We start from the raw sequence: 18,987 nt of genomic DNA, 5'->3' as shown, positions 1-18,987 counted from the left end.
AGCCGGCTTTTGGGAAGATTCCGCAATGGACAACATTGACGAGGAATATATTGAACACCTTCACAATTGCGCGAAGAAGGCTGAGAGTTTTAAAACCACCAAGAGACGCTTGTCTCTTGAAACTCTTGAGCTGATAGCAAGCTGGGAGCATCACGAGTCGCAGGGAACCAAGAACTCACGTCCGTGCTTGCAAGGCTTTGCAGAGAGACGATCAAGGAAGACCTTAAAGAGAGAAGAGCAGAAGTGCTGGCAGAAGCTGCAGAGGCGTGGAAAAGCATCCGCTATTCCCGTCGATACTTCGCCAGTTGCAAGTCGAGGATTGCTCTCCGGAACCCGAAGGGAACAACCATTGCATCGATGAGGGGGATGGAGAAAATCATCTACGACTTCTTCTTTGATCTCTTCGACAGCCATTTCCACTTGCCTCCTCACCATCTGAGGGAAGACGGACATCTCATTTCCAAAGGTTCTCCCGTCCGAAATACGGACGGGAGAACCTTTGGAAATATGCTATCATGTCGGTAAGAAATCGTACGGCACGCGGTCCCTACAGAATAAGACCAGAACACCTGAAAAACCTTCCGCCAGTGTTCATCAACACTCTGGCGAGGATCTTTACACGTTACTTGTCATAATGCAAGGTTCCTAAACAGTGGAAGACCAGCAAGACCGTGTTGTTGTATAAAAAGGGAGATCCATATGACATCGGCAACTATCGGCTTACTGTCCGTCATCTACAAGCTCTTTACAAGATTGATCCTTAATAGGATTGAAGAAGTCTTGGATGAAGGACAGCCATGTGAGCAAGCAGAGTTTCGAAAAGGATTCAGCACGCTTGACCACATTCACACTGTTTCGAAACTCATCGAGGTATCACGAGAGTACAAGATGCCGCTCTGTCTCACCTTCATCGACTTGAAGGAGGCCTTCGACTCAGTTGAGACGGAATCGGTCGTGGAAGCCTTGGACAACCAAGGCGTCCCTACTCAATATATAAAGGTACTTCGAGAGTTGTACAGTAACTTCACGATCGGAATTTCGCCATTCTACAAGAACATCATCATTGACGTGAAGAGGAGGGTCCTACAGGGTGATACAATCTCACCCAAAATATTCACAGCCACCGTCGAAAACGCAATGCGAAAGTTGGAATGGGATGAGATGGAAGTGAAGATTGATGGCCGGCAGCTACACCATTTGCACTTTGCTGATGATAACACCTAGCATCAGCCAAGCGGAGCGAATGCTGATCGAATTCGACGAAACATGTCCATGCATCGGCCTCCAGCTGAATCTGCAAAAGACGATGTTCATGCGCAACGGATGGGTCTCGAATGCCCCATTCACGCTCAACGGAACGAACATATCCGAATGCACCAGCTACGTTCATCTGGGTCGGGAATTGAACATGATGAATGACCCGACCCCCGAGCTGGAGAGGAGGAGACGAGCGGATTGGGGAGCGTATAAGAGCATCGAGGGTGTAGCGAAGAAGACCAGGAACATTCGGCTCCGTGCTCACCTCTTCAACACAACCGTACTTCCTGCTCTGACCTATGCTTCGGAAACCTGGGCATTTCGCAAGCAGGAGGAAAACGCGGTGAGCGTCATCGAACGTGCAATTGAGAGAGTGATGCAGGGAGTTCCCGTTTCAAGCAAGTGAGGGACGGGATTCGAAGTTCCCTCCTACGTCAGCGATCGAAGATTAGAGACGCCGCCACGTTTGCCAAGGAAAGTGAAATAAGGTGCGCCGGACACGTGATGCACTTTAACGACAACCGTTGGACCAGAGCCGTGAGCGACTGGGTCCCCTGCGATATTAAAGGCAGCATACCACGGATCTGAGGTGGTGCGGATTTCAGGTGGAGTATTTGTACACTGGATAGTAGATTAAGGAAAGGGGTGTGATTCAGTCCATTTCGTCCTAATTGCCGTAAAAAACGGCCCGGAAGATGCGGCACCGCACAAGGCTGGCGCGCTCCAGTCGGACTCCTTGTAGAAAATAGTGCGCCAGAACGCCTGAAGCCGTATCTTCCGGGCCGTTTTTTACGGCAATTAGGAAGAAATGGACGAAATCACCCCCTCTCCATAGTCTTCCATCCTGTGTACGAATACTCCACCTGAAATCCGTACCACCTCAGATTCGTGGACTGATGCCTTTAAGCGCACTACAGGAAGACCGCCGATCCGATGGTCAGATTTCTTTATGAAGTCCTTCAAAAAAAATTATGATGCTCTTCGTGTCCCACGCAAAAGGAGGAACCACTGGGCTGCTCTGGCACGCAATCGGGACAAATGGAAGAATTACTGGTGCCCGCTCGACCAGTTTTAAGATCAACGGGAGTCAAGGTGATCAAGGTGATCAAGGTGATCGTTTTATCGTGGTCCATCTACATTTAGAAGTAATATATTCTAAACGACGAATGTTAGGATAGTTTCTGAATACTCGGATGTAGAAGCTTGGCTAGTTTGTATGGATATGCGATTTAGAATGCTGCAAGCATAGTCATCACAAGCGACAACGATTTCATTAACTATGAAGACTTATCCTCGTTACCTATTGATTGAAAGGGCTACACCGACAGTGATCGCTGCGACAACATTATCCAGAAGCCAAGAACAAAGTCGTCATCGCCAACCTTCGTCGTCGCCGTCGGTGATGATGACGGAGCATAGGCAGCAGAATTGCATTCCACCTACAGCAGGACAAGTGAAATTGATCGTGTGATTGACAAATTGATTCGATCGAATTTGATTCAACGGACAAGATAAGTATCAACAAAAAAAGGCCTTGGGAACGTCTATTTCACTCACTAGCTGCGAAGAGGCAGTCGCCTTCCTAATCCTTCAGAACGACTTCATCTGTCAACAAATCAACCCCTTAGTGAAGACGGTGGGTTCTTGGTCATAATACAAAAGATGTATGGAACTCTGGATGTTTACTGAAAGTCGTTCTTGAGATAAGTTCAACAGCAAATTTTCAGGAAGTTCTCGAAAACCTTGCGAAGAATGAGTTACTTCCTACCTCCAGGAGGTTCTCCTTCACCTGGTGATCCTCTTCCTCCCCCCCCTCCACCGGCACCACCACCACCAGCGGGGGATGCGCCACCACCACCAGGTCCATCACCAGGAGTACCACCAAATTCACCGTTCTCACAGACACCCACATCTAGAAAACCGCAGACTCCCGGTATCTACAGTAGCCTTCATTATGCCAGTTTTATAGTAAACTTCCAGATCTTGAGGAACACGCATGTTTCCAGTAAACATTTTGCACATTATAGGAAAGAAATCGAAGTTCCGATTGTTCGGTAGAGGCAGGTCTAAAAGTGTCAAAAGTACCAATTCAGAAAAGGATCCTTTATTGAGTGGCAAAACAAAGGCGGTTGGTACACCTCCAAAAAGCAATAGATTTCTTTTCTATTTCAAACAAAAATGTTCACCTCTTCCAGAAAACCCCTACACTGAAAAAGTTGCTTATTGTCGTGATAGTCCTGCTTGTCATCGTCGTTATCTTCACAACTGTCATTCTACTACACGTTTTGGAAGTTTTAACCGTTGTGCAAAGCCTCCTACCGTACTACTGCCCTACAAAATAATGTGACTGCTAAATGAGAGTTAATGTTACTTCTGTTACAGTTCTACATTACTGTGTATAAGCGGCTTATTGATCAGGAGGTCTTATAAAGTTTTATTTCATGTTAAACCTTTGAAACACCAAGAGATTGAAAATACTCTCTCAATGTAAATGTTCCGTCTTAAGAAGTGGATGAGATAATGAACATCGGTAAGGTTCAGAGCGGAAAAATAGCAGTGTTCTCTGCTGTCGACCTGCAGCACAATCGTTCTCATCGCTAACAACCAGGGTTTACTCGCTGAATCATATAATACAGGGGATCCGAAAGAAATTTTTCAAAAAAATCTTTAGAAAATGTAAACGAAAAAAGCCAAGAACAATGCAAACCAGATGACAGAAACCATTGGTGGGGGAGTGTAGAACCACCAAACGACATTCTCATGCACACATGGAGTGTAGTCCAATCTACATAAGAAATTGTTCATACTCTAGAACTGTCTGGTATTAATTGAATATTGCAGTGGAAAGGACGAAAAAAGCTGCAGACTTCGTACAAATAGGACAGTTAGATGTCGTAGGTACATTCCGTAACAGTAAGACGGACAGGAATGACTGTAGGTTTGTTGAAAACAAGGCGAAGAAATCTTATCGCTAGAACAAGGGAGATGTCGAATAAGGGTGGTGGGTGAGAGTTTAATTAGATATAGGAAAGAGTTTGATACAAGTATAAATAGCCCTGTAAATTAACAAACTTCCAGGTATCATTTATCACTACAAACTGTGATCAGTGACCAAATCCTTTTTTTTAACTATTGCTTGCGCTGGATTTGGTTTCGGATCACGGCGTGCGTTCTATGGGTGCGAGTAGTAGTCGCCTATCTTCGAGTATCCTTGAATCTCAGCATACGCATGAATACTACTGTCTACCTTGCATCTTCTACAATACGAACAGAGCTGTACGTACATATCCACACCAACCGGATCTACAGAATGAGGTGAGGGTTATGGAAATACCACCAGCGAACCTCAAGTGTCAGTCGTTACGTAACGTAAGGTTCGTGCGCATGACCGACTCTGCACAAGCTCCGTGGTTTGTGCAAATGGCAGAGAGAGTGACTACATGCTATGGAGGAGTGGTTTGTCGTGTCACGTGAAAGCCGTGTGATGAACATTACAAAACTGGAAGGTGACGCCACTGTGCATTCGGATGAAGGATCATCTAGATGTGGGCGCGAAGTCTGCCCTTTTCATTCCACTCGGAGCACACCATAAAATACGCCATAGAAACTCCGACATAGAGGTGGAAGTTACGATAGTATCCTCAGAGTTCGACACCATAGCACGCAGAATACTAGAGATTTTTGGATAACTGCCAAAGATCCAAAAATGAACAGAAAGGATGAGTGCTTTGCGATCACAAATGAACTATCCCACACCAAACCGCGAGTTTTGATCTACGGAACGGGTTACTGGGGAAGTTATAAAAGCCCTCGTGATTAATTATTGTAGTAAGAAGTGATTTGCCGTGTTACCCTTTTGATCATCAAGTTTTTTTTGAGCATGCAAAAACTGGATGCATGTAGGATGATCTGAAATTATAACTATACACTAACACTTATCTCTTTGACTTTCAGGCTCTGACGAAGGCGATAACGGCGAAACCTTAGCTGGAAATCAGGGCCAATGAAAAATCTGTGAAGATTATGGTGTTGCAGCTTATGAGGAGAAAATGCATGATGGGAAGGCTTTTGAAGCCTTCAGGATTTCTCTCAGTAATCTATCCATGGATAACTAAAACAGATATTCATCGACTACGAATGGCTGCATGCCATTCGTGAAAATGTGCGAACTACGAGATTGTCTCCGATACACACCTTCAAGACTTTATCAAAACATCAGTATCTAAGGATACAGCAGCGAGTGTAGATCTGATTCGCCCTGGGTGACAATTTGCAATCAAGAAAGCTCACTGGCTGCGCTCGTTTGTGAACGTGGTTGGTTTGTTTTCCTACCGGAGGGACTCACATTCATGGTGCAGTCTGGATGGTATCGATGATGGAAGAAATGCGGAAGAGTTTTGATGGGATCTGCGACGTACCAGGAACCTCGAACAATCTTCAACCCTCTTAGTTCTCATTTCTGCTTTCCTGAAAGGTCGGAGAAGCAAAAAATTGCCATTCTCATAGTTTTACCCTGTCGATACAGCACGTAACTAGAAATCGAAAGATGCCAAGAAAGAAAGTTCCCAATAGAAGGCAGCATTTCCAGTTTCACGTTTGGGGACTCAGAGTGGAGGAACAAAAGATACGAATAAAGCCGGTTTGATAATTATGAGTTATTTGAAATTATGCCCATTCTGACTACTTGCAATCTGAACGTCCAGTGACCGCTCTCATTCTTAATTGTCCTAAAATGATCCTGATTGTTTCTAATGATAAAAAATCATGTCGAAAAAGTATAAATAGAAGAGTAGAAAGGACATCACCTGATTTTAGTGCACTGGTCTTTTTGGGTCAAGAAGGCTGTGCTATATGATCAAAAGTTTGTATTCATCGTCGGAGCTGTCTTTGCCCAGATAACCGCGACACGCCAATTGCTATCGCAGTCGTCGTCCACTCCACACGTTACGTGCTCCTTCTATAGCGCTTTAATCGAGCGCGTATCGCAGCCGTCCGGGCAAACATAGGTGCCTAGGTTTCTTGTACATTTATCGTTCTGACAGTTTCCCCATTAAAGGTGATTTTTCAGATGGACGATTTTTTTGCTCCACCAGGTAATCAGCCAGCAGGACAGCCAGCAGGACAGCCAGCGAACCAGCCGCCTGAACAGCAACCACTCTCACCATCTCCGTGAGTCCTCAAAAGTTATGATTTACTTCATACCTCTCCGATTATTTATTCAATTCCAGAACTGGAGGCTTCACAAATGACAACCAGATCGATTACCTTGCAGATGCTGGTGATTGAAGTTGTTTTTTAAGGTAAGAAATCCACTGGAACTAAAAACTTACTTCTTTTTTGCTTAAGTCCCATCTAAGAAACGTACTGCAAAACCTGCTGCAACTCCCATGAAGAGCCCTGCTTCAAAGAAACCCTCTGGGAGACGGAAATTCACGTCGGTAAGGATTAGTGGATGCGCAAGCACGTACGCGGATGCGTTCAACACTATGTTCTTTATATTCAATCCACTCGACAGCAGTACTTTAAGGATAAGAGAAGTCTGGTCAAGACGTGTTGTATATCCACAACTGCACTAGCGGTCATCGTCGCCATATTCTCATTCGTCGCTTTTCTGCACGTGCTCGGAGCGGCAAGCTTCATTCCTGCTTTCGTACCTAACACATGTGACTAAATTCAACCTGTTTCCGAATACGAATATTTTACGCACGATACTACATTACGTCTTGAAAGTATAAATGATTTCGACAGACATGTGCTTTATAATTGTGATACTTGGGTTAAAACGACATGACTTATGGGGCAATATCACGCAAACGGTTGGCTTCAAACCGACCAGGTCTTGAACAAAATGCAGCAAACGCTTGCCGCCGATTGTGGATCGCCATCGCCCAACAGAGAGGTTCAACAACCGGATGCAGTGCTTAGACCAAGATATTGTAACATATGTGAAGTGTGGTATGACTAATAGCACAAATATAGGACAGATGATCACGATATATCTAGGATAACATAGTTTGACTGCCCCTGAATCTCGCATATTCAATATGTCGCTTGTATTGATTTTGACTTAACTACATCAAAAATAGGTAAAATTAGTAACAGCAGGATCAAACATGTGATGGGAATTTCTCACTGGGGGTTCGTAGACGGAAGGGGTTGCAAGGAATGGGCGCAGAAAGGGATTGGGCAGTAGCGAAACCATGATAACCAGGACAAAATATTACGTTTTATACGTTTTGGGTGTAGGACAATAATTTCGACATTTCGTTTCGGCAGTGCACAATCTGTTGACGATGTGACAATAGGGCCACCTAAGTTCAGTACCCCGTTGAGCCATATTTTTGCAAAAAAGAACGAAACTCGAAACCAACTCTAAAAGATAAAGAGTTATACATAGTTTTGAGCAGTTTAAAAGTGGATCGATCAGAGTTTAATGGTCAAAAAAGCTCAGATTCTGTGCACTTGGTTAGATTTTGGAGATCGCAAATAACTTCGTGATAAGTGGAGAAAAGAACAAGAGTAATATTTCAGGTAGTTTCAAATAGTAGTTTTCCAGAGAAGAAGGTTTGCCCTATATTTTGAGACCTAGTTACTTTGAAATTTAGATGGGACAAGTAGAAAATTTTCGATTTCTTCATCCTTCCAATCTAAATTTTGAGGAAACTGCCCGAAAAGAAGAAATTTTGCATATGGGAATTTACTTAGTCTCCATACGAATTTGTGGGTGATTTATTAAAAAATCTTCTCTGGATCGAAAAAACTTCCGATTTTTGCTCTCGCGCCGGAAAGTGTATGATCTTGAAGAAAGTCTAATCACTCGAAGTAGCTTAGTGCGAAGCAAATTATCTTCCAGTATGTTGTAGCCGAAGATTTTCTATATCAGATGCTGTATCTCTCAGTTTCCAGAGCTTCGCCTTTTTTTTCAATTTTTTTTAATGGGCAATATATGAGAAAAGCGGCATTTTCCTTTTCCACCTAAATTCCAAAAAAAAAAGCAGAAGGTTGCAAAAAACAGCGTTACGACTATTTTGTGAGTCAAACCTCTGTAAATCTATCTAAAATATTTCTCTTAGTCTTCATGAAGTTAGTTGCGATCTTCCAGACCTAACAATCTGCACAGAATCTGAACTTGGTCATTGAACTATAACAAATCCACTTTTAAACAGCTGAACACTACATATAATTATATTCTTCATCTTTTCGAAGTGGTTCCACGTTTCTAACTCATTTGCTAGCATTTTACACAACAGGGTATCGAACCTGCGGCGACCCATTACCACCTTCCCCTTTTGACCTATCATTTGTTTTAATCAATATTCAAAAACATTTGATAGACAAGGATAAAAATGAGAGTATTTGAATACCAATATGCCAACAACATTGCACTAAATTTGTTTCCTCTACTAGTTGGTGTTTCTGCGTTTCTGTCAGCTGCCAATTTTCTCATTTGCCACTTTTTCCTCAACTAATTTTTGGTTTTGGTTTTTCGAAACACGAAATTCCCAATATGTTGATCTGGCAGCAACTGAGGGGTCGTATTCGAAAAGGTTGTGTTCCATCCTGATTAACAGCTAACGCTTCAACGTTATCGCTTTTGTCAGAGCTTTGGAAAAAATAAAAACTCTACGTATTGCCCATGTTCGACTGTCTTTGAATCTCGGCATGTTGAAACGTAGTTTTAATTGATTTTCTTGACCTGTAGCCAAGAAGCGAGAATAAAATACCGATTCAAGTTGATCACCTAGGTGAACAATCTTCGTTGATACCGACTGCATAGTTGCATCGACTTGCTGAAAAGAAAGAAATAATAACAACAAAAACTCCTACAAAGTAGCACGGTGCCGCGAACCAACTAACTTTGACTTTATCGATGGCTTCTGCATTCCTCTCATATAAACGCTGCAATTGGTTGACATACTCACGTTTCTCCTTGTTTAATTTGTGCTCCAGTATTGCTATTTTGCTCTTAACCAAAGTAAATGTTTAAAATGTTGAATGTACCAAACTAAAAATTGTCAATGTCTCAAAGAAAATCTATTCAAAACAGTATGGAAGAGAAATACGCGCAGAAACAATTGATCTACAACGCCAGAATTCGCACCTGAAACTGATCGCATAGCATTAAAACCTTTGTGACATATGAGTCACAAGGGTTTTATATAGGAACCTCACGCCCCGCCAGTAAATCAAAACCCGCATAGGGCTTGATATGGGGATAACTCGATGGGTTTGTGATAGCAATGCACTCATCCTTTTTGTTCATTTTGGACTTTTGGCGGTTGTCCAAAAGGCCTCTAGTGTTCTGCGTGCAATGATCTCGGACTCGTAGGATACGAGGATAGACTCGTATGATGTACTAACTTCTACCTCTACATCGGAGTTTGGATGGCATATTCTACGATGTGCTGCAAGTGGGGTGAAGGTTTTAGATTTTGCGAGTGCATGCTCCTTTAGCCATTTAGATGCTCTTTGACCCTAATAGACAGCGGACGTCCCATTTCTCCTATGTAATCGTCACCGCACAACCTCCACGTGATACGATACACTACTCTTGATACTATGCAATCACACTCTCTGGCATACATGCAGACCACGCAGCTGGGAGTTGTGCAGAGTCGATCATACGCACGACCAATTTAACAGTTGGAGCACGCCGTAGAATATCCAAACTCCGAAGTAGATGTAGGAGTTCGGATATTATCCTACGAGTCCGAGGTCACAGCACGCAGAACACTAGAGGTCTTTTGGATAACCGCTAAAAGTTCAAAAATAAACAAAAAGGATGAATGCATTGCTATCACAAACGAGTTATCCCCATATCAAGCCCTATACGGGTTTTGATCTATTGGCGGGCCGTGAGGTCCCTATATAAAACCCTTGTGACTCATAGTTGTGGTACGTGGTGGTTACGAAGTCTAGCTAATGAGGTAAGCACTAGCCAATGTGTTGCTGTTTGAGTTTGCCTACCGTTTGGATGCTTCCTGTAGGGTGATGAAGCGCTTGAGAGGATAAATCACTAATGGCTTTGAATTTTCCAGGCTCTGACAAAGGCGATAACGCCGAAACGTTAGCTGTGGTTAATAAAGGCGATCAATAACAATCTTGGCTACAGCTCAAGAAAATCAATAAAATCTCTACTTCCTTTCAAAAGACTACAGAAAGCATTAAAATGGTCGACATATTCAGCGAACATCTTGGCTACAGCTTACATCATGTGATGGAAAGTGTTACGCTGCAGACCATTTTGCGCCACAATTATGGATCACAAACGATTTTACAGAGGAGGATGCCTAGCAGCCAGTCCGGCAGAATCGCAGGAGCAGTGCAACAATTTTTTTTCGTAAATTGTTGAACTTCGAGCACTTGTTCACGCAGCCTCTACATAGTGTTCTGCGTGCTATTATCTCAAACTCGAAGGGCATCGTAGTCTCGATCCATATTCCGGAGTTATATTAAACGTGCAGTTAACGCTGCGCAGCGAACTTCTTGTGGTGCTCACTTCGGTCCCCCTTCCCCTTTTCCCTAACGGCTGTTTTTCCGTGCTTTTTCCAAAAAAATTTAGTCATTTACCAGTTTTTAGTTTTCTCCTTAAAGTCAGCACTACATTTGGAGTACATGAAAGATTGATGTTACATATATATTTCTTCGATACTGCCACAAATTCGAAACATGATTTCAAGTATGAGTTTTTCTTCCCTTTCTCCCCAACAATTATCACAGAATGATGTGCTAACATGAAATGACAAGAGCGTCATCACCATACTGACAAATAAAAGTTTTCAGGTAATATCAACGTCTCATTTTCCCCTTGTCAAAATAACATAAAGTTGTTGCGCGATACGACTCTACCACGACGCACCAATTCGATTCCATTGGACCCGTCCCAATACATTTCTCCGCTTTCTCTCCCATTTCATAGCTTTCCGGCGCACCAACTCGAAGTCGTTGGGCCCGTCGCACCCCATTTCATCGCTTTGCGGGGCAGGCACACCAATCCGAAGCCGTGGGATCCGTCTCCCTCTATTCTGGAATTTCGTTCCACATACACATACACACACGTGACAGACTGTGCCCGCTATTTATATAGCGTGATATTTTTGGTGAGCCTCGAGAGGCTCAATGTTCTCATTTTGTGAGCCTATTTAGATGCTCCTTTACCCGAATGGACAGTGGTCGCCCAGTTTCTTTTATACAATCCTCACAACCCGACTTGCACGTGATACAACAAACTGTTCCCGACATCATGTAGTAGTCCTCTCTTTCATATGCCCAAACAGCGCAGCCAGAACTTGTGCAAATCCGCTCATACCCACCATTGGGTACAAGGCGCTGCCTATAGTTTGCTTGTGGTGTTTCAACAATTCACGTCATTCTCGCACGTGGCGTGGACCGTTTCATACATTTCATACCAACAAGTGTAAGAAGATGGGGTGTACGTAGAACGACAGAACCCTTCTAGGCCCTTCCAACTGTTGATAATATCAGAAACAACTTTGGCCGAATCTCAAAATTCAAAGTCTCAAGCAAATCAGTGATAGATAAGACAGTCACTTAAAGGCATCACCCCACGAATCTGAGGTAGTACGGATTTCAGGTGGAGTATTCTTATACGGGATAGTAGATTATGGAGAGGGCAGTCGTTGTCGTAAACATTAAAATGCTATCACCATGCATACGATAAAAATTGTCAAAGAACTGTCTACGATCTGTCTGAAAGGAGATATCATTTCCATTGTGTGCACAGTCGAACTTATCCTTGTAGAAAACTTTTATGTCGCAAAACAGCCACACACGCACACACAGAAATATACCGGTACTGGAGTTCGTTCGTTGAAAAACTTACTAGGGACATAAAACGAACCAAAAAAGAATAGAAAAATAAAGTAAGAGTTATGTCCTAAATGATTAAGAGATCAATCTGTTCGTAACCGCTGTTCGATGGCAACAGGAACTACAAACCCGTAAATAAATTGAGGCGGCACGGTTAATTGCAACTGATGAAGCAATTCAATAATCGCCATGAGAAAATGGATGGATAATGAGCTTCTTTCCTTGCTGCTCGAACCAGTGCTGCACTGAAGGACGTTTTCGCGCCTTCACTCTGCAACGCGGCAACAGTATCGCTTTGAAAATAGGGGATAAATGTTTGCCTATGCGACAGCAACGTCGCGTGTGATCGAGGCGAGTTTCGATCGTAGACGTCGCAGTCATCGGGTGTAGCATAGGTTTGGCAGCTGTAATTTGGCTGCGATGCTCAGAATATCACAAAAATTCACGTGCTACTGATAACTCTACCTATACAAAAGGTTTCTATCATGCATAGAGGAAAGGAAATGTGTTGCAACACATGGCAAATTCACAAGAAGCTTATGAATGTCATTTGTGAATGGGTCCCTTCGACTTGATACTTAGGATTTTCCGGAAAACTGCTCGGAAGTCTCTGGAAAACGCTGCATACAACAGCGGATTCACGGCTGAATTGGAATAGCCAAGCCAGAATGCGACCACATACATTGTGTTAGTGATACAATCAGGCATAAGACAAATGGAATACGCCTGCAAATTACGGATTTAAGCGACAAAAATTATAGGAATTTCTTTTAAAAAAATTCACCTGAAGAACATAAATTGTGCTAAAAGGAATCCAGCAAATGACGAAAACGCCCACGACGACAGCCGTGGTACGAGCAACACGTAGCTCGGTGCGCAAACGATGGCGATGACGTTCTCTGGAGAACAGCCAAGATTAGCGTCGGGATAATTGTCATGATTTCTCAATTCTGTCGGTAAATTTATGCTTTTTGTAAAGTTGCAGGTATCTCTACTGAGATCCGGGAGTTATTTGAAGAACTGGTTAGTGATTGGTTGTTTAGAGTAAGCCGAAGTTCCTCGATGAACTCCCTAAGGGGAAAATGACACGGGCTACGAGTTGATCATCGAGTTGAACCTATGCTGCTGTTTGGTCCTATCTTGATTTAAAGTTATCATCTTTTTTGAATTTTGCAAATTCAGGAGATATTCAGTAAGACCTCCCAATCCTTTGAGGTGTGGTAACAATACAAATAACCAATCTAAAGGAAAAGGGTCAGAATAAGTTTGACGTTTTTTTTGAAAAAATCACTGATGTTCCGACAAAAGACTGTTGAGGGAAATCTGCAGAGGAAAAGTCCAGTAATGAACAAAGAGTTGAATTCGGTCGGATCAAAGTGAGAAAGGAGCTAAATTTCCTTTGAAAATCTAAGTTTCTGGCTTGGAAACTTCTCAGATTTCCTCTGAAAAACCTACCCTCCAATCTGTGATATAATGTTGTTTTTCTTCTTGTTTGTACTGATCATTGAAACGACCATCACATGTGTGAAGAACGACTTCAGTGTTAGATTTCCAATAGTTTGCTCTTCGTTTCCTTCAACGATCGCAGCCGGTTTCCCTGAACAACATTCTTCGACCTCTCTAATTGCTGATGATGCTCAGATGCCAAGAATGTAGCATATCCTCTCAACTCGAGTCAACTTCCGTGCATTTTCGGAGTAGGTAGTATTTTTCGTAGAATAACTGCTATGCTTACAAGGTCTTGAATCTAGGGGCGGAAGGGAGGAAATACACTGCGTAAAAAGAAACTTCGCCCATGAGGAATCTTTGTTTGTGAGATTTCCTTCAAATTTGAAAAAGAAGGTATTCAGTACATATGTTCGTGAAAGAGTAAAAAAGAAATTTTCCGGGAGAGACGAACCTTTTGGCGGTTCCTGAGCGCATGGCAATTCATCCGCAATTTTTGCATGTTGGTGAGCATCCTTCATGTCGTCCGAGAGCTTCTGGCGTACATCAACATCGACAGGATACTGCTTCACAACCTGCACAGGGCAAGAATACGACGTCAACGATTACTCTCCTAATTCCGGAAATATTCATTAGAAGCATAACCAAAAACTTTCCGAGATGTCGAAAATGGAAAAAAGGGAAAAGTTGGCAATTTTGGTGCACGTTAAGTCTGAAAGTCCCTATGAACGGTATGTGAAGACCCACCTTGCTACTAGGCGCTCGTCCTCGATGTATACGCATCGAAGACCCACTGCTATTGATCGACACGCATTTCAATCTACTCGTCGTCAATACCGTGCAGAATATCGAGACATTAAGAGCGATCTGTGAAATTCTTGACTGTGCGCGTACATCACACAGAGTCATATCCTATCGTAACTCACCATAACCATTGCTGGTACTATAAACGATGCCGATGCGGAGAATATAATGTAGAGACTGGGTAGACGCATCGGTGTGCATTCCTGTTTTGGCGAATTATGGATAGATTCGAGAATAAAGAGGCAGAGCCCAAGTAATCCAGAGAATGCCCATACGAGAAAAACGAGTAGGCGAGTGACTCTGAAAATGCCAACTCTTCTAGTATTGCACCATAATCAACCTGCTTTTTTTCACCATAACCATAATCAGCCTGAGGGAACGCTAAAACAAGAGTGCTTCAGAGAAGGAATTCTAGAAAAGGCAGTATTGCACTCGATTCGAGTGATCTGATTCTGATCCAGATTTCTTAATTGCTTTAAGGTTCCGAAATAGAATTTGTAGATCCGTTAGGAAAATCTGCTTTCGAATTTCCAAGCGAAGATATCCCTCTAAGGTGTTTCAGCGTTTAAATCTCAAAAACCGTACAAAGACTGCAATTCGAGGTCCTCAAAATTTCTTCCATAAAATTCCTATGTTTCTACAAAATTCGTGGAAAAACGACATACGACAGATCTGCAGATGAATTGTATAATGCAAATTCTTGGTCAAGTAAGATGATCGGGTCACATTTTCCTCACAAATAATCAGAAAAAGAGTGGCATCAGAAAATTTCTATAGTTTTAACGTTTCAGCGAGACCTTCAAAAATTCATAGAGTTCCCTTCTTGGAAGTCAGCCTTCCTTCTGGAACCGCGAAAACATAGTGTACATAAGCGTTCGAGAATTCGATAGACCATCTATTTCAGAAAGGTTGCTAGTCAAGAGGGCCGAGGATCATAGAACTACATTCGAAACAAAAGATATATTTGACGACTTCCATCAACCCCTTTTCTTGAGTCTCAGTGACCTCGATGAAATTTTCACGAAGGTTCTGTTTGTTTTGTGCACCATGCACGTTCCACTGCGATGAAGGATTCCAAGAAAACTATCCGCAAAAACGTTGTCTCTTTAATGTGTGCCTCAGGCGAAAGCCTCATGAATCGTAGGCCAATCAATTGTGTAGGCACTCCGTAGAGCCTCTCTGGAACACTAACGTCCCCGCCGGAGATGACAATGAAGGTGTAACGATGGAGCACTTAAAACCCACAACCACTATTACATGACCGGTCTGGAACAATTACGTGCGAATGGTACCCGCCAGGGGTCTTTGGCCATTGGTCGGTCTCACAGCGAAACCACAATATGGGATATGGTTTCAAAATCATTAATTATATCAGGCTCCTGCTAAATATACTGCGAAAAAAAAACGAGAAGAAATTACCTGAATATACCCTAAAGATCACAAGAAAATTTTCATATTACTACCAAACTACTATAATCTCTGTCCTTTAGAAAATTTTTAAGAAGAAGAATACAAACAAACTTCTTTTGGAGATGTTACAAGAATGAGCAAAAAGGAACACGAATTACAACAGCTTACGAAAAGAATTCCGGAATTTGAAGGAAATTCCGCCTTTTATCCTAAAAAATTCTATACTATAATTAGTTGAAACTTAGGCAGCACTTGGGAATCAAAAATTTTGACAAGCCAATAACTTCAAGAAATGTTCTACTTAACAAAGCCTACCCATTATGTCTCTCTCGTCAAACCCACAGCTTCATTTCAGTGCCGCCATTCTTTTGATTCTTTCTTTTGTGTCTTTCCCTTTTTGACTTGCTTATTTCGAATTTATTCCAGTAGTTGTTTTTGGTCATCATAAGTACTCACTCTCCTTGTGCCTACTGACTCTCTCAGCTTAAAAATCTGATATCACTTCTTTTTAACTGAGCGACCGACTACAAGTCACCAAAAACTCACCGTTTCGACGATATACTCGGATATCGTATCGGTTGTTTCACTGCCATGTATCGATCGAACGAGATCGCCAGCAGGTTGTAGATGGATGCGGTGGAAAACCACACATCAGCGGTCAGCCACAGTCTACAACCGACATCGCCAAAAAGCCAATCCTTGCTGTGTTCCTGAAGGAGCGAAACACTTTTTTGTAGATGTATAGAGATTTCTTTTTAAGAATTTGAATTTCTGAATTTTTAAGAATTTCCATTTGTAAGTCCCTAAATTCGACCGAAAGACGAAAATGAGAGTTGTCCGGACGTGTTATCCGTCATCTCCGGATACTTTAAGCGGAGAGAACTTGGAAAACAATGCAAGCCGGCGTCCATGAGGTGCTTAAGTAAACACGTTACTCAAGTGAAGCAACATAAATACGAACGAACGCGGCAGCCAAAATAACACCTAGACGGTGAAATGTGAATATTAATTGCAATATTTTACTCATGTAAGACAAATGGAAGCGGGAAATTTCCAATTCCATACGGATACTGATCCTTTTTCTCCCATAAGAGTAGATTGAAGCCAAAAAAGTTATGAGCAGGAGAAGGGGTTAATCACCAAGGAGAGGTCGCTGATGAGTTCAACAACAGTGAATCTTTAATTCTAATTTTTGATGAAAGTGGTCAGAGGGTTGGAGTGCAAACAATGTATAATCCACATGTTATCACCGAATTGAAGCTTTCGCGAAGTCTTGTCGAGTGCTCACCTTAGCTCCTTAAATTTTCGTCATGTCTGCAACAAAAAGAACCGTTAATGTGCCAATTTTTACATTCTTTTTCGAGGCAAAACAAAGTTCGCCTTAAAGGTACAGGCAAACCTTTCTCTCCCGATTCTCCTCATTTAACAGTATATGTGGAGTGCACATAGTTTCGAGTAACCTCACAACACTCTTAAATTCTGGAAATGGTACACTCGTTGAAGATACACACTTTACTAGGTGTGCCATACTCAGAATCCAAGAACTATTACCATTTCCAGACAAGAAAATTAATGAAGAGAAACGTCTTAGTTTGGGAATCCACTTCAGTAGTTATCAGGTTACTTTAAAAGCTTAAGTCCTAGAGTTACAAAAAGAAAATGCCCAAGCGAATGCTCTTACCTGTATGATAGCGAATGGAATAATAGCCGTTCCAAGCAACAAATCGCTGATCGTCAACGAGAGGACGAGGAAATTCGTTGTGGTATGCAGTGAAGGTTGTGAGATCAAAGCATACAACACGAAGATGTTGCCACATACGACAACCATGCATACAATTCCCATGAATATACTGACCTCCATCTCTATAAAATATAAATAATAAGGAAATACGGTCGGAAAAGTCCACAAACACATAGAAAACGATCAAAATTAAGGACTAATTCGGGTGAGAAAACGAAAATAAATCGTAGAATATGAAGAAAAAGAAACAGCTTCTAGGAGCTACGCAAAATACATGGAAATTTATGAGTGTTTGAAAATGTTGAGGATCACATGTGTTGTTACTGCCCAATTCTCATAAGAGAAAAAACTCAAAGAGAAATAAACCAAGGTGACAGTAATCAAAAGATTTTACAGAGAAAAGCAAAGTCAAAAGATATTACAGGCTCAAAGAAAAACAATTCAAGTAATTCAAGAAGGCGATATCGCCGAAACTTAGCTGCTGTTTAATAAAGATCGATACCAATCTTGGCTACAGCTCAAGGAAATCAGTTAAAACTAAATTCAAGTAAGAATTGAACATCGGAAGAATAAGTAATTGTACTGAAAAAGATTAACTGTATGGAGAAAAATAAGGTAAAGAAAGAAGAAGGAGACAAGTTATGAACGACTATGAAATATTCCGGTTGCGTCTGTTAACACTGAAAGGAGAATAAAAATAAATAAGACGCACTTTGTAGAATGAGCATCTGAAAAGGGAAATATTTCTTGAAAAGTCCTCCGGATCAGTTACAGATAAAAGCTACAATGTAGGTCAGAAGGAATATAAAAACGAGGACTAGGAATGGAGTATGGACTGAAGGGAAGAAATGACGAAAGGATGGACAAATGTTTCCGTGCATGAATGAACGGACCAATTAAAGATTGAATATTAAGGACGGCTTGAGGATGAGGGATGAGAGAGTGGATTAGTGAATTAGAAGGGGAAAAAAGAAGACCTTTATTGTGCAAATCAAGAGATGGAAAAGTAACACAAAGGGACTGGGAACCAAGTTTTTAGGATAGGGAGTAATTTGACGGAAGAAAGAGAGCACGAATAAAGTGAAGTAAATAAATAAAGTGAATAGTTGAAGTGTTTACTATGTTCAATATAAAACGATATAAAACTATATACGAAAAATCCAAAGGAACAGAGCGGAAGGAAAAGGAAGAAGAACAAATGGAAAAGAGTTGAGGGAGTCAAGGGATTGGAACGATAAAAAGGAGAGAAAATGGAAAAAGGGCAAGGAAAAGGAATTGAGGGACCCCTCGCCCTTCTCACCCTCCCCTCCACGCCTAATCGCCGCAAAGGCGGGACTTCTGACCATAAACGAACGGGCACAACCGTTTCTTAACATTTTGGGTAGATCTTCACCGAGAGTCTCAACTATCGAATAAACACCGAGAAGAAATACACAGAAAGAAATAGAAAATCTAGGGAAATAACCTCCGTTGTCGAACAAGAAGTCAGCCAAGTGCAA

The 18,987-nt window shown here is 42.0% G+C and overlaps 6 protein-coding genes across 10 annotated transcripts; 4 read left to right on the top strand and 2 right to left on the bottom strand.

The window, feature by feature from the left end:
- Positions 1-25: 25 nt before the first annotated feature.
- RB195_001585 (uncharacterized protein) lies at positions 26-361 on the top strand (the record flags this gene model as incomplete). The annotated part of the gene is made up of 1 exon (XM_013442778.2): positions 26-361. The coding sequence occupies one exon, from the start codon at positions 26-28 to the stop codon at positions 359-361; it is 336 nt and encodes a 111-aa protein (XP_013298232.2).
- Positions 362-699: 338 nt separating this feature from the next.
- Positions 700-1,224, top strand: RB195_001584 (uncharacterized protein; the record flags this gene model as incomplete). Its single annotated transcript, XM_064198437.1, has 1 exon — positions 700-1,224. The coding sequence occupies one exon, from the start codon at positions 700-702 to the stop codon at positions 1,222-1,224; it is 525 nt and encodes a 174-aa protein (XP_064054318.1).
- Positions 1,225-1,243: 19 nt separating this feature from the next.
- Positions 1,244-3,599, top strand: RB195_001583 (uncharacterized protein; the record flags this gene model as incomplete). Of its 3 annotated transcripts, XM_064198435.1 has the most annotated exons (5): positions 2,537-2,724; positions 2,891-2,893; positions 2,985-3,190; positions 3,285-3,385; positions 3,453-3,599. In XM_064198435.1, the coding sequence occupies 5 exons, from the start codon at positions 2,537-2,539 to the stop codon at positions 3,597-3,599; spliced, it is 645 nt and encodes a 214-aa protein (XP_064054316.1). The 3 variants fall into 3 exon arrangements, with proteins under 3 accessions (XP_064054317.1, XP_064054315.1, XP_064054316.1); XM_064198434.1 differs by lacking the exons at positions 2,537-2,724; positions 2,891-2,893 and adding an exon at positions 1,313-1,659; XM_064198436.1 differs by lacking the exons at positions 2,537-2,724; positions 2,891-2,893; positions 2,985-3,190; positions 3,285-3,385; positions 3,453-3,599 and adding an exon at positions 1,244-1,663.
- Positions 3,600-4,641: 1,042 nt separating this feature from the next.
- On the top strand, positions 4,642-6,928 carry RB195_001582 (uncharacterized protein; the record flags this gene model as incomplete). Of its 2 annotated transcripts, XM_064198433.1 has the most annotated exons (5): positions 4,642-4,713; positions 6,326-6,426; positions 6,486-6,535; positions 6,604-6,695; positions 6,785-6,928. In XM_064198433.1, 5 exons carry the CDS (start codon positions 4,642-4,644, stop codon positions 6,926-6,928), a joined length of 459 nt encoding a protein of 152 aa, XP_064054314.1. The 2 variants fall into 2 exon arrangements, with proteins under 2 accessions (XP_064054314.1, XP_013298230.2); XM_013442776.2 differs by lacking the exon at positions 4,642-4,713.
- Positions 6,929-8,828: 1,900 nt separating this feature from the next.
- Positions 8,829-9,379, bottom strand: RB195_001581 (uncharacterized protein; the record flags this gene model as incomplete). Its single annotated transcript, XM_064198432.1, has 3 exons — positions 8,829-9,047; positions 9,115-9,222; positions 9,359-9,379. The coding sequence occupies 3 exons, from the start codon at positions 9,377-9,379 to the stop codon at positions 8,829-8,831; spliced, it is 348 nt and encodes a 115-aa protein (XP_064054313.1).
- Positions 9,380-12,633: 3,254 nt separating this feature from the next.
- RB195_001580 (uncharacterized protein) lies at positions 12,634-17,608 on the bottom strand (the record flags this gene model as incomplete). 2 transcript variants are annotated; one of them, XM_064198430.1, is made up of 8 exons in its annotated part: positions 12,634-12,813; positions 12,872-12,986; positions 13,543-13,684; positions 13,988-14,108; positions 14,281-14,400; positions 14,460-14,637; positions 16,294-16,457; positions 17,429-17,608. In XM_064198430.1, 8 exons carry the CDS (start codon positions 17,606-17,608, stop codon positions 12,634-12,636), a joined length of 1,200 nt encoding a protein of 399 aa, XP_064054311.1. The 2 variants fall into 2 exon arrangements, with proteins under 2 accessions (XP_064054311.1, XP_064054312.1); XM_064198431.1 differs by having other exon boundaries at positions 17,429-17,575.
- Positions 17,609-18,987: the final 1,379 nt, after the last annotated feature.

This window comes from Necator americanus, chromosome IV, assembly GCF_031761385.1.
Source record: "Necator americanus strain Aroian chromosome IV, whole genome shotgun sequence".
In the NCBI taxonomy this organism is placed as follows: Eukaryota; Metazoa; Nematoda; class Chromadorea; order Rhabditida; family Ancylostomatidae; genus Necator; species Necator americanus.
Note: the sequence above shows the minus strand (reverse complement) of the source record. Positions and strands in the feature narration are given on the sequence as shown.